Raw genomic sequence first — 15,000 nt, 5'->3', positions numbered from 1 at the left:
TGCGTTTACATTACCTAGCACGACCATCCTTTCATAATAAACGTGTTTGAGAGAAGGTCGCCCTCCAAATAATAATAATAATAATAATAATAATAATAATAATAATAATAATAATAATAATAATAATAATAATAATAATAATAACAACAACAACGTAGACAATGTGTTCTTCATGGATATAAGAGAAAACACTTCTGATGACTCCCATATTGTTGTTTTACACATCTTTAGACCATAGAGTTGTATATTGATCCTATTGTGCTTAGATGTTTGTTGTTGGATATTACTCGGGCCTTATGCCTGGGCGGGCTCTTGTCCTGGAACAGCTTAGCTGTGCACCTGATTTTCTTAAATATATAATACCACTGTACTGGCTTCTCATTTTCACATAATGAACTTTCTGATAAACAGACTCCCCGAGTGTTATCCTAATCACCCAATGCTTGGGCAATGTCTCTAAATGTCAATATCCATCCTTGGTGTTTAATCTTGCCCATGGTTTATCTGTTTGGCCCAGATTCATCAGCAATGTCTAGCACTTCCTCTGTAGGAAGATGAGGGAGGCAATACTGGTGAGTATATAAGGAAAATATTTCCGAAACACAATTCTTGTTAAGTTTGAGAAATGGGTCAGTATGTTTTGAAAATAGTCTAAGGAGAAATAACATACCATTACAGAGGAAAATAAGGAGGGGTGGGGGGGCGGGATGGAAATATGAATGAGACGACTTTACTTGCCCTCAGATTAAGGCATATCAATGAGGTTTACTTTAAACAGCTTGAGCTCACCGATGCTCTGTTTCTTCAGGACTTTCAATACTGTGAGGAAGGCGTAATACCGTAACTTAAGCCAGGAAGTGTTTAATTGTTTCTTGAGCTATTGCAGAGAGCATTTTTTAAACTAAATTTTCTGGTTTTTGTCTGTTGTACAATGGGACACTGTTTGTGTTTTATAACAGTTTTGGATATAATTATGTTTCCTTGTATAAAGGCAGTTTGTGTGAAGAAATTGTGGTGCTGTCCATCAATTAAAAGGATGTAAAAAGCGGAAATGTTTTGCACCTTCGTGTAGTTTGCTACCGATTTGTCTTACACTTTGCGTTGCTAAAATTACATAGCACAAGTCAAGTTAAAGGCATTTGCTAAGGCGTTTATTACCATTATAAGAATTCTCTTCTCTTGAGAGGCAATCATATCATGCAATGCCTGAGTCATATGTTTACCATCTCATTCGACATCAGGCAGATTGTCTCGAAACTTGAAAAACGGACCTGGTTACGCCCTTGTGAACTTTATTTTCTTTATTTTTTTCTTTAGTTTTTCAATTAGATTTTGGTTTTGTTTATCAAGAATGTCTCATTTCTCAGAACGTATCACACACTATCTATGGGAGTACAGCTGCCAATTTTTATACTCTCATGTGATAGTTACGTCAAGACGCCCAAAATGAGAAGCATTTATTATGAGAAACTGCTCTCGTATATCGATTATGATCCATGACAATAATCTAGGACTATGCAGCAGTTCTAAGCATTGAAAATGTCCAGTTTTATATTATTATTTTCTTATAAGTAGGATCCCTCTGTGACTCAGTTGCTACTAGATGATTTGCGAAAGCTGATTGGTCGATAGCCTAAGTAGCATGTTTCCTGACTTCTGATTGGTCGGGGGAACAGATTGTCAACAAACCTATCTTGACAGAAGTGTAGGGTGTGAATATCGTCGAGGATTTTTTTGAGATTTTTGACGTTTCCAGAGTGGATTAAACAATGACTGTAGCTCAATTTTTCGGGTGTGGGATGATTGCCTTCGGGCCGCCCATAGTAATGTTTGCTCTGACGATAGCCAAAGACCCAATTCGAACCATTATGTTGGTGGCCAGGTCAGTATACCTACTTAGCTAGTATCGTGTGTTTTTTTTTTTTTTTGTATTACCTACCTACCTACCCTCTTAGGTATAATACCTACCTAGGCACCTAGGTAGGGAAAAGTATGACAAAAATTTCCATTTGTTTATATATCAGGTTTCGGGAGAGGATGCCTGTATGATAAGTTTTTGAAAGTTTGGTTGTAAATACTACCTATACATAAGTTAATGCAGTAGTAGCTACCTAGCCTATTATGGCTTCGACTACCTCAGGCTAAGTCTGCGCCTTGCTTTCCCTGGCAAGGTTGTGTGCATTAGGAGAGGCTGTAAAGTTGAGTGTTGCTATGAATTTTAATAACAACGGGAGCAGGTTCTTCCTACAAAAAAAATGAACCTTTCCTAGAATGCTGTGTCCTGGCCTAACCAGAACCTTATTCTCCTAACCTCACTTAAAACACTGCTGTGCAGACAGGTGGACACCTGTACCGCTGGGCGGTCACTCTCCCAAAAAATAACTTTAGGTAACACTTCCAGTATCCTGAATTATACGCCATTCATAACCCAACTACCTAGTGTGGAAGCAACATCTTGAGACCTCTACTTTCCTTTCGAAGTGAGTGTTTTCTCCCAAGTCACAAAATAATACCATAATTTCTGGTTAAACAAAAGTTAATGAAAGTCCAGCCATGCGCTGTTCAAACTTACCTCCATGGCGCGTTTGAAATTTTTATTTAAAACACCCTGTGTTTAGAAGATTGACACCATCTCAATGTTTGCGGAGTTACTTGTGTCAACAAACTTCCATTTCCTGTGCTAAATCTGCACACCACTTGTACCCATAGACGCTGGGACACTTTCTTCATAACAATCTGAAACGACTAGGGTGTTTCAGCCTCCGGACGGGTAAACATAGCGATTATTTGGGAAGAAGAAGAAGAGTGTGCTAGATAATATTTAAATAACTAGTTTAAGACCAGAATAAGGTTATGAATTGCTATATTTATTACGTATTCACGATAATTCATTTGAAAATATTCGTTGTTGTAAAAGTAACCAGATTCCTGACACAAATTTCATAGGTTTTGCTGTGAACGTTAGTGTATCTATTTGTAATTTATATATATACATAAATATTAGAGCAATTTTATTATTTCTGCATTACTATGACTCTAGAATTCATGGAAACAGTTTGTAAAGACATCGGCATATGTGTCAAGTTCCACTAAATTGGCAATGATGACTTGCCATTCCTAGAACGCATTAAAGATTACATTTGCTTCAGCCATACATTTATTAAAAATTAAAACCAAATTATTTCAGCCATACAATTATTAAAAATGATAAAAATTCAAGATAGTAATATGGACTTAAATAAATGAAAAGTGCTAGCAAAAAAGTTTAATTTTTTTATCATAATTCACTAACCCATCATCTGCTCAACTCGTGGATTCTGGCTGCCAGATGTACAAAATCATTCCCACTATGGCTTTGCTGTAAACAAACACGTATTTGTTCCGATACGTAATACAAACCCTCGGTCCTTTAACAATAGGAAGTAGCTAGCGGCAGCTGGAACGGTCGTAAGAATTCTTCGAACAAGGGGAGAACGGTAGTTAACTGCTTGTCCGATCGTTCGCGCGCCGCGCGACTCTGGGAGGTAAACAAATCACTTTTTGCTTTCGGCCGTGTGTGGGAAGGACGTGTTCGCCATCGCTCTGCCCGCTTTGTCGTTTGCTTCAACTTTGAGTATTTGTTTTCTCTTTCTGTATATCAGGAGTGATTGTAAGTACTTTTTCTCAATTCTATTGGCTTGCAATGAGTGAATTAGAGGAAATTGAAATATCACCGCGCCCTCCAGTCGCCCGTAGAGTGTGTCCCGGACTGGAGGGGCGTAAATGTGGGGGGTTCAGGTCATTCGTTGAGGTGGACCCCCACGAGGTTTGTACTCGTTGTCGGGGGCGAGAGTGCTCCCGCAACGAACCATGTGTGGTTTGTATGAATTGGTCCGAGGCGCAGTGGGTGCTGTACGAGGGCAGGAAGAGACTTAGGCCGGCCAAGAAGTCATCGGAAAGTGCAGTGACTCCTTTGGTGCGGACACTTCGTCCTCTTTCCTGCCTCCCGGCCAGCCCCACGTTTCGCGCCTTCCCCTGCGGGGGGGTAGCGGAGTCCTTTTCCTCTCTCGATCCGTCGAGTGGGAGGAGGGCGCCCGCTACCCACCCGGACGTACAGCTGTACTCGGGGTCTTCCGCCCGCTCTGGGGGGGGTGTTTCGCCCCCCAGGCGCGGGGAAGCCCCTCCAATTAACCCGACTGTTGCTTCCGCAGGTGTGCCATCAGCGAAGGACGACTTGGGACAGGTGTGGGAGTCGCTGGGACTGCAGGGAGTGCCCAGCATCCAAGGGTTGCTACAGCGGTTGGCGGGGTCGGCGGTGGTCACTCATGGTGCGGTGACCACCACTACTACCACATTAACTACACCAGCGTATGAGATGCCACCACATCTGGTATATACGCCCCATATAATGTCGGTGACACCCACAGTGGCAGTACAAAAACCAATTGCCGCCGTTCCAAAGAGGACGATGCCACCACCACCTGGATTTTTTCCTTTGCCGACCCCGGACTTCCGCTGCCCAAAGAGTACCCCCCTGGACCTGCCGCCAGTGCCACGGATGACGGTGACTGTCGACAGGACGCCTGGCTCTCCCGTGGTACCTGCCGTGCCTGCCGTACCTGTTGCCGCTCCAGCGACTCTTTCCTTTTCAGATAGGCCTGCACATTCCATTTCAGATGTTCCTGCCGTTCCTGCTGTTCCCGGACCTGTTCCTGTCGTTTCCTGCTGCTCTGTGTTGCTGTAACAGTCTCAGGTCTTTCCGGACAGGTGCAGTCGGGCCCTGTTGCTTCGGCAACTGCCCCGGCTCCCCTCCTGGATGGAAGACCTGACGTCTGTCCTGCGGAGCCTGGCGAAGAAGAAGAGGAAGAGGAAGAAGGTGTCGTCGTCGTCTTCATCGTCTTCTTCGTCGTCTGCTGCCTCTCCTTCCCCTTCGACTTCTAAGGCTAAACAGCCGAAGAAGAAGAAGGCTGCCTCCTCCCCCCCTAAGAAGACTCCTTCGGGATCTTCTAAGGGCCCGGCTCGCTCAGGCGAGCTGGGGAGCTCTTCTGCTGGTCCTCCTGTTCCTTCGTACAGGGCCCGTCGCTTCTTCTGCAAGAAGAAGTCGACGGGGACCAGAGGTGCATCAGCCTCGGCTGGTGCTCCTCACCTGGTGCTAGTGGTTCTGCCGCTAAACCAGGTTCCGTCTCGGCCGCTTCTCGTTCGCGAGAAGCACCGAGTGGACGCTCTTCCAAAGAGGACCGTCCAGCCAAAGTTTTGACGTCCGAGCTCGCTCGCCGTCAAGACAGCGGTGCGGAGCAGAAGACTGGCGAGAGTCGTGCACAACGACTCTCGCCAGGCCAGTGGACGCTCTCGCAGCGACCAACCGGCTGCTCGGGCTGACGTGACGGTCGCTGAGGCCACGGGTTGAGGCGAGGAAGGAGTCCCCACGGCCGCCAGTACCAGCCACGGCTGGTACCAGCGGTTTGACGCGCCCGAGAGGACGCTGGCCGGTCTCGACGCGAAAGGGAGCCTAGCAGGTCACCCGTCCGCCGCTCCCGATGGGACCGGGCGAGACGTGACCAGCGGCAGCTCGCCTGACGCTAGAGATCGGTCTCGACGTTCTCAGATCCGAGCCAATCGCCACCAGGCGAGCGGCGACGCTAGGCCTACTGCTCGACCGTCACCGCGGGTTGACGATCGGCAGCAGCCCTCCACGCACGCTGGTCCTGCCAGCGAGCGGGGGGGGAGGGGGGGGCGTCAGGTCTGCCTCTCCCGTACCTTCAACCTCCTCGGGCTATACCGGGGGGAGGAGCGAGTACCAAGCAGCGATCACGAGAGGTGCGCCGCTCGTGACCCGGCTATGACGCCGTACGGCTCAGGCACGGTCTTATGACCGACCAGACGTACGCGCAAGTAGTTTGGAGGCGACCGTCAGGGGTCTGTCGCTGTTCCTCCTTCTGAAGGAGGAGTATCGAGGGATATGCTCTTGCTGGAGGGACTGGACGGTCTACTCCACAAGACGCTGTGACGCCCGAGATACAGAGGAACTTCGCAGAGGTCATTAAGCTGATGCGTCTGCATAATGACCTCGCGGAAGGATCGCCGCTACCACCAGCACAGAGCCCACATCCCGGCTCGAGTCATTTTGGGGTCCCAAGAGGGAGCCCAAAATGACGATGGGGTTGCCACGATCAGAGCTTGCGGACTCAGTCCTGGATCAGGTGGAGAATCTCGTCTCAGGACGGGAGGACTCGCTAAAATCCGGAACGGTCCTCTAAGCTGCTTCCTCCTCCTCTAAAGCGGCAGAGGCGTTTCTACGTGCCATCGGAAGACCCGATACTGCCGAAACAGGTTAACCCGGAGTTAGCGAGGCTGACTCCAGGTGTGTCCCTGCAGCTGCTCCTGTCGGAGAACCTATGGTTCTCGCAGCAGGAGGCACTTGCCCTGAATCTACCGCTATGGCAGCATTCCAGGCAGTTTTCCTGGTTGGATTTGTGGTCCCTCACAATATCCAAAGTTAGCGGCCGGCTCCGGGAGTTCTGCTCTCGAAGACGACGCTTCTTTTAGGAGACTGTGCCAGTCTGGAGGAAGAGCAATCTCTTACCTCGCCCATCAGACTGCTAACCTGTGGGCCAACTTGGTTCTTCGACGTAGGGACGCAGTCCTTACCCGAGTGACCAAGGGGGCTGGGGCGTGAGCGGCACTCGGGCTACGAAATGGACCTCTTAGAGGTTCCCAGCTCTCTTTCCTGGAGAGATGGTGGACGCTGCGGTGGAACGGCGGCGCACTGACGAGAGTGACCGCTTAGTCCACCAGGCAGTCTCGAAGGTTTCTGGGCAACCTCGAGTAACTGCGGCCAAAACCAAAGAGCTTGGCTAGCGCTTCCACGGCGGCGAAGACGGTTGCACCGTCCAAACCCCGTGTGAAGACTCCAGTTGTTTCGACTTCTGCGAGAGGAGGCCGCAACCAGCCCTCCTCCCAGCCCTCCTTTCCCCGAGGAGGTGCTGGAAAGAAGTCGAAACGAGGAGGGAGGGAAACGCTAGGGACGGGCGTTCCCCCTCACCTGCTGCCGGAAGTGGGGGGGTGCCTCCTGGCGAGCCATTGGGCGACTTTGGCAGCGCTACGGCGCCGAGAACTGGATAGTAGACGTCCTTCGGGAGGATATCTACTACCCTTCGAGGTCTCGGCCCCCCCTCATCTCCAAACCGGTCCATCTACAGACCTATGTCCGGGGATCAGCAAAGGACAACGCTCTTCGACAGGAGATCAAGACCATGCTGGCGAAACGAGCTGTAGAAATCGTAGGAGGACCAGTCACCGGGCTTTTACAGCCGCCTCTTCCTAGTGGAGAAGGCATCGGGGGGCTGGCGCCCGGTGATAGACCTCTCTCCCCTGAACCGCTTCGTTCGCGACGACGCGGGTTCACGATGGAGTCGGCACGCTCAGTGCTCGACTCGATCAGGGGGAACGATTTCATGCTTTCAGTGGACCTGAAGGACGCGTATTTCAAATACCCATCCATCAGTCCTCCAGAAAGTACCTCCGCCCTTCATCTTCGACGGGACGGTGTACCAATTCAGGGCACTTTGTTTCGGTCTCTCAACCGCCCCACAGGTGGTTCACGCGAGTGTTCACTCTGGTGTCGGCTTGGGCCCATTCGAACGGGATACGTCTTCTGAGGTATCTCGACGATTGGCTGGTCCTGGCGAGCTCCCGCTCGCAGTTGCTACAGGACAGAGATCGACTCCAAGTTTTGTCGCGATCTGGGGATCGTGATAAACTACGAGAAGTCCGATCTCGAACCCAAGCAGAAGATGAAGTACCTGGGTATGCTGATAGATACGGTGGCAGGGCAAGTCTTTCCCGCAGACTTGCGTATCAGCAAATTCAGGGAGGCAGCCGGCCGGTTCCTTGTCGCGGCAGGAACAGGCAGCACAGCAATGGCAAGTCGTGATCGGCCATCTGTCGTCACTCGAGAAGTTAGTCCCTCACGGGCGTCTTCACCTACGGTCTCTCCAGTGGAGGCTAAGGGAGAGTTGGTCCCAGGCCAGGGATCCTCCTTACTTTCCCTGGGCTATCACGGACAAGGTGAGGCAGACCTAGCCTGGTGGCTCGACGACAAGAACCTCTTAAGAGGAGTGCCTATACGCACTCCCCCCCCGGAGATGCTTCTGTTCTCAGGACGCATCGACCGAGGGATGGGGCGCACACCTGGAGGAGTTGCTGACTGCAGGTGTGTGGGACCATCACGAAAAAGCACCTTCACATCAATGTCCTGGAACTCAAGGCGGCGTTCAACGCTCTCCAGAGTTTCGGGACCGCTTGGTGGACACTCAGTGGTGTTGATGTGACGAACACCACAGTAGTGCATATGTCAACAAGCAGGGGGGGCTGTGTATGTCTCTTCCGCTCCATCAGTTGACGGTGCAGGTGCACGAGTGGGCCACGGCTCACTCGATAGAGCTGTCAGCACGCTACATTCCAGGCAAGAGGAATGTAGTAGCGGACAAGCTCAGCCGTCGGGATCAGGTGATAGGGACCGAATGGTCTCTACACCAAGATGTGGCGGAAAGGCTCTTCAACCTGTGGGGGCGACCGGTCGTAGACCTGTTCGCCACCCGGCACAACAGAAAACTTCAGGTTTTCTTTTCAGCTGTGCCGGACCCATGGGCAGCTGCAGAGGACGCTCTCCAACACCCCTGGGACAACCTCTTCGCTTACGCCTTTCCTCCCTTCTGTCTGATTCGGAAAGTGATCAGTCGAGCGCTGGTCACTCCCAATCTCAGAATGATCCTGGTGGCTCCCAAACGACCTCAAGCCGTTTGGTATCCGGACCTGCTGGCTCTTCTTGCGGACGCACCGAGAGAGCTACCCACCTGGCACAACCTTCTAGCCCAGCCACACGTAGAACGGTACCACCACGCAGTCCAGTCCCTTCAACTTCACGGCTGGCTGTTATCCACCATCTCTTGCGAACGAGAGGCTTTTCTCGTAGCGCAGCAACAGAGATGGCTGACACGTCAGACAGTCCTCTGCAGCTGTGTACCAGGGGAAGTGGCCGTCTTCTGTGGTTGGTTGTCGTAGACAGGGTCTGTCTCCTCTCAGAGCCACTCTTCAGCAGGTAGCGGATTTCCTCGTGTTTTTTCTTCGCCGAGAGAAGCTCCTCTCAGTACCCACAGTTAAGGGATATAGAGCCGCCCTGGCTCTCGTCCTAAAACTGAGGGGACTGGACATCTCGAATTCGTTCGAGATATCCTTGCTAATGAGGAGCTTCGAAAGGTCTTGCCCACCCAGGGAACTCAGGCCCCCTGCGTGGGATGTGACTCTCGTACTTAGGAGTTTGACTCGAAGACCCTTCGAGCCACTCCGAGAGTCGTCAGACAGGGATCTGACCCTCAAGACCCTCTTCTTGCTGGCCCTGGCATCGGCGAAGAGAGTAGGGGAACTACATGGCCTTTCTTATGATGTTAAACATACCAGAGGCTGGGGATCTGTGACGCTCGATTTCGTCCCGAACTTCGTAGCTAAGACTCAGAATCCGTCGATCCCTGACGACAGGTTCGAGTCTTTCACGATCCCCTCCCTCCTGGACTTCACCGATAACGATGCGGATGAGATGCTGCTTTGTCCTGTGAGGGCGCTACGGCGCTATCTGAAGAGAACTCGACATCTCAGGCCTGAGTGTCGACGCCTCTTCGTTAGCACTGGGGTCACCAAGAAAGAAGTCTCCAAGAACACGCTTTCTTTCTGGCTGCGTGAGGTGATCAGGAGGAGCGTACGAAGCTGATGGTAGCGACGACATCCGTACGCTCCGTCCGAGAGCCCACGAAGTCGAGAGGTATCGGACCCTCCTTAGCGTTCCGTAAGAACTTCTCCGTGGCGCAGGTCCTGAAGGCTGGTGTCTGGGCCAACCAGACCACCTTCACGTCCTTCTACCTTCGGGATATTGCCCACAAGTCCTTGGATACTTTTTCCTTGGGACCTGTGGTGGTCTGCTCAACATGTTGTGTAAGCTTACCACACCCGAGCAGGCAGAACAGCATCGATTCCTGGTATGACTGGGAGAATGAATGCGTGAATGAGAGAGTGACTGGCTTCTCTTCACCATCTTTTTCTACCTCTACCTGTGGGCAGAGGGATACGGTCGTTACCTTGCTGGAAAGGAGGTCCCGATGCAGGTAAGCTATTCAACAGAGCTCCATCCTATCTCTTTAACTAGAGATAGGAGTAAATATCCACCACTTTCTCCAACAAGGGGAGAAAGTGGATGCCACATGAGACAAACCCATTACTTTACATTTGCTCATGTTAAAGGAAAAAAGTTCTTACAATGCTGGTACGAAGAATACGCTTGCCTCTCTCTTAGTACTCGGCCCAGAGGTCTGACCATTGATCCTGCGGTGCACACCCCGATCAATCGGACAGAGCTTGGATTCCCTCCCTCGCTCTTAACGACCAGGGAGGCATTCCAAGGATGGACGAACACCAGTCGTTTCATCCAAAAGACTCAGATTCCTCCCACCAAGAAGTGAGTCTTCCTATTGGTTAAAGGACCGAGGGTTTTGTATTACGTATCCGGAACGAACAAATGACAATTTGTCGAAATTGCATTTTTCCTAACTATACAAACCTGAGGTCCTTTAACATAAAGTCCCCTCCTCATGCCACCCCTCACTCTGCGTATTTGGTGCATGGGCACAAAAGCAAAAGTGATTTGTTTACCTCCCAGGCGCGCGGCGCGCGACGATCGGACAAGCAGTTAACTACCGTTCGTCTCCCTTGTTCGAAGCTTACGACCGTTCCAGCTGCCGCTAGCTACTTCCTATTGTTAAAGGACCTCAGGTTTTGTATAGTTAGGAAAATGCAATTTTCGACAAATTGTCATTTTAATTTGAATTGAATTTGGATTGATTAAGAATGAAATGTGCAAAATTACAATCTAATAAGCACTGTGGAGTTCCCATGTGTGATGGCAGTAAGGATAAAACCACCGATTACAAGGTAAAATTGCATTTCAGTTCAAAGCACATGATTAATATCAATACTAAACGTTACATATGTACGCAAATATTCAAATGAGCATTGAGAAGGCTGTGAAGGACATGTCGGTGAGTGTATGCCCGTATTGTGCACACGACGGTACCACACCATATTGGATTTAAAAACTGCCTTGAACACATATTTTACAAAGACTTCACATGCTTATTTTACTTCAAATGGCAGTATTATATATCTCATTTTGTTGACGAAACTTCAATCTTTTGAATGGTTTGCTTAAATATTGAATTGTATTGTTGTTTTACCAATTAAATATCTAGTGAAAAAAGTGACCGTTTGACGGATTAATGTCTGCACAGCGGTGCTTTACCCTAGGTAGTGTGGCATGCAGTGACCTGGGGCGGGGTGGGGCTTTGCCCCTTCTGGATCTCCAGATTAACACAACCTCAGAAACATGGGGGGCTAATGTTTCTTTTACCTATACATAGTATAATTAAGGGTGGACTAATGGATATGTAAACTGTAATTGTGTAAAGATTTTAAATATGCTTTTATGATAGTTTTTTAAGTGATTTTGACAAACTGACATTCACTTTAGGTAAATATGCTTGGTTAGCTTAATACAACCACCCCTCCCACATGTCTGAATAGAAAAACTTGTGAAATACAGTAATTCATCGTAATCTGACCCAACCTAGGGTGCCTGTGGTGTCCACATCGCAGATTCCCTACCTAACCTGGCCCAGGAAATCATAAATAACAAAAGTGAAATACAGTAATGCATTTTAGTCTAACCTTCCTTAATTTTACCTAACTTTTGGTGCCAGGTCATAATTTGGACACCATCTTCCACTCAGTTTGACCGAGATCACCATAAATCATAAATAAATTATATTTGTTTGCTTACATAGCTTACCTTTGATGTATATTTTCCCTTTTGTTGCTGTCTGCAGGGAAATGTAGGGCCACAAAACATACTCTGATCCAAGACTAGGACATAGTTTCCAACAGTGATCACCCATTAATGTAAACAAGGTTGGTGTATGTTGTAATAGATTAACGTAAAATTTCAGAAGAAAGTTAATGTTAAATTTGTCAAAATCACATTAGATACTATAAAAAATGTGTATTTCACATCTGAAATCGCTTTCTCCCTATGCAATTGTTGTTTGTTCCGATACGTAATACAAACCATCGGTCCTTTAACAATAGGAAGTAGCTAGCGGCAGCTGGAAAACGGTCGTAAGCTTCGAACAAGGGGAGAACGGTAGTTAACTGCTTGTCCGACAGTCGCGCGCCGCGCGAAAACAAATCACTTTTGCTTTCGGCCGCGGGTGTGAAGGACGTGTTCGTCATCGCTCTCTGCCCGCTTCATCGTTGTATGCTTTGTTTATATTGTGTTTTCTACTAATGGTTTGTTTGACTTGAAAATGAAACTGTAAGTACACTGTTTTCATTTTCATTACTTAATTATGAACCAACATGGAGTTATCGCCGTAGATGCGGCGATTTCCCTTCCTCTCTTTTCATGAATTGAACCCTTGAATTATGTCTCGGTGCCGAGGGGCGGGCGCGCTCGCGCCCGAGTCATGTATTTGGGCGAAAGTGTGTAATTGAAAAATGTAAGTACTCTTTTCATTATATTTTTGCCCTGTGCGTTCGTTTACCGAGAGTGTGATTGCGCTCGGCACGAGCCTTTTAATTTGTATAATAGAATGCAATGAAAGTGGATTCGCAATTGCAATATTCTTTTCATTTATTTATTTGCATGAAATTTAATTTGGATCAATTTTCGTTCTTACCCGGGAATTGATCCTTACGATTTTTTTATGTGAAAATGAAATCGCAAGTGCAGTATTCTGTTTCATTTTCATATATATTTTATGATAGCATCATATTATTGGATCAAGTTTCCGTTCTTACCCGGGAATTGATCTTTTCCCCTTTAAGTTCTATGAAGTGAATCGCAAGGGCAGTATTCTGTTTCATTTTCATATTACTTTTCACTGCTGTGCGGGGGTAGGGGAAGCGAAGGTCTGCCAGGAAGTCGTCGGAAAGCTCTCCCGCGACTCCCTTGGTATCCGATTCTTCGTCTTCCTTCCTGCCCCCCCCACTCAGCTTCTTCGTTGTATTTTTGTATTTGGGGTCTTCCTTGCGTTCGGGGTGGGGCATGTCTTCCCCCCGTGCGTGAGGGAACCCTCTTACTAATCTATCTATGTTACCGCAGGTGCTACATCCGTGGGAGACGACCTTGGACAGGTTATGGACCACCGCGGAGGCAGGGCGTGCCTAGCATCCACGGGCTGCTGCAGCGTCTAGCGAGGTCTGGGGCGGTCTCCACTACTACCACGGCCGCTTATGCTGCTCCCCCCCCTCCTGGTCTACACTCCCCATGCTGTGTCGATGACGCCGTCTGCCGCTACTAGGGCCGCAGCCGTACCGAGGTGGGGTTGCCGCCGCCGCCTGTTTTCTTCGTGTTGCCTGCCCCAGACTTCCGCTGTTCCAGCAGCTCGCCCCTGGACCGCCGCCAGGACCCAGGTTCCGCTGGCTGCCGATGATTCTACGAGGCGATCGCTGGGCCTGCCGTACCTGCCGCTGATGTGATTCCCGCTGTTGGCTTGGCTGTCCCTTCTGGGTCTACCGCTGCCGCTGTTCCTGCCGCTCCTGCCGCTCCTGAGCTGGTTGCTGTTCCTGTCGCTCCTGGTTCCTGTGCCTGTCCATGCTGGTCCTGCCCACGGTGTGTCTTCCCCAGTCCCCTAGGTCCTTCCGGACAGGTGCAGTCGGGCCGTGTTTGCTTCGGCAATAGCCCCGGCTCCGGCCTGGATGTAGGACCTGACGACTGTCCTGCGTGAGCTGACGAGAGAAGAAGAGGAAGCTGTCATCTTCGTCTTCATCGTCTGCTGCTGCCTCTTCCCCTTCGACTTCTAAGGCCCATAAGCCGAAGAAGAAGAAGGCTGCCTTCCCCCCTAAGAAGTCTCCTTCGGGAACTTCTAAGGGCCTGTCCCACCCCGGTGGGACGGGGGGTCCTTCTGCTGGTCCTCCTGCTCCTTCGGGAGCGGGGCCCGTCTCCCCCTTCCGTAAGGAAGAGATAGACGGGGACCAGAGGAGTATCTGGTTAGCCTCTGGTACTTCCTCGCCTGGTGCTAGCGGCGATGCCGCTACGCCAGGTTCCCGGCTCGGTCTCTCGTTCGCGAGAGATCCCGAGTGTACGTTCTCCTCGGGAGACCGTGCAGCCAAGTTTGCGGCGCCGCCAGAGTTCGCTCGGCGCCAAGACGCGGCAACGGAGCAGAATGGCTGGTGAGAGACGCTCAGGTGACTCTTGCCAGGCCAGCGGCCGCTCTTGCAGCGACCAGCTGGTACCCGGGTTTTCCCCCTAAGAAGGCTCCTTCAGGACCTTCTAAGGGCCCCCGTCTCGCTCCGGCGATTCGGGGAGCTCTTCTGCTGGTCCTCCTGCTCCCTCGGGAACAGGGCCCGTCTTTTCTTCTACCAAGGAAGAAGACGACCAGACCAGGAGTACCAGCTTCGGCTGGCACGTTCCTCGCCTGGTTCTAGCGGTTCTGCCGCTAAACCAGATCCGCCTCGGCTTCTCGTTAGCGAGAAGTACCGAGTGGACGGTCTCCCGCGGGAGACCGTCCAGCCAAAGTCTTGACACTCGAGCTCGCTCGCCGCCAAGACCGAAGCGCGGAGCAGAAGACTGGCGAGTGTCGTGCAGACGACTCTCGCTAGGCCAGTGGACGCTCTCGCAGCGACCAGCTGGCTGCTGGGCGGGTTGACGTGACGGTCGCTGACCAGCCACGGGTTGAGGCGAGGAAGGGGTCCCCGCGGTCGTCGGTACCAGCCACGGCTGGTACCAGCGGCTCGACGCGCCGAGAGGACGCTCGCCGGTCTCACCGCGACAACGAGCCTAGCAGGTCACCTGACGCCGCTACCCTCGGGACCGGGCGGAGACGGTAACCAGCAACAGCTCGCCTGACGCTAGAGATCAGCGTCGACGTTCTCAGCCGAGCCTCTCGCCCCAGGCGAGCGGCAAGGCTAGGCCTGCTG

At 50.4% G+C, this 15,000-nt stretch overlaps 1 protein-coding gene and 1 pseudogene across 1 annotated transcript in view; one reads left to right on the top strand and one right to left on the bottom strand.

The window, feature by feature from the left end:
- LOC135221328 (alpha-L-fucosidase-like) overlaps positions 1–497 on the bottom strand; it is a 10,881-nt pseudogene extending 10,384 nt beyond the window's left edge.
- Positions 498–1,747: 1,250 nt separating this feature from the next.
- Positions 1,748–15,000, top strand: part of LOC135221327 (gamma-secretase subunit Aph-1-like) — a 70,353-nt gene continuing 57,100 nt past the window's right edge. Inside the window, exon 1 of the mRNA XM_064259131.1 lies at positions 1,748–1,882. Within this exon, the coding sequence (XP_064115201.1) occupies positions 1,770–1,882 (113 nt within the window). The 5' untranslated portion in view covers positions 1,748–1,769. The remainder of the gene's footprint in view (positions 1,883–15,000) is intronic.

This window comes from Macrobrachium nipponense, chromosome 2 (assembly GCF_015104395.2).
Source record: "Macrobrachium nipponense isolate FS-2020 chromosome 2, ASM1510439v2, whole genome shotgun sequence".
Lineage (NCBI taxonomy): Eukaryota > Metazoa > Arthropoda > Malacostraca > Decapoda > Palaemonidae > Macrobrachium > Macrobrachium nipponense.
This window is presented reverse-complemented; position numbering and strand designations above follow the sequence as displayed.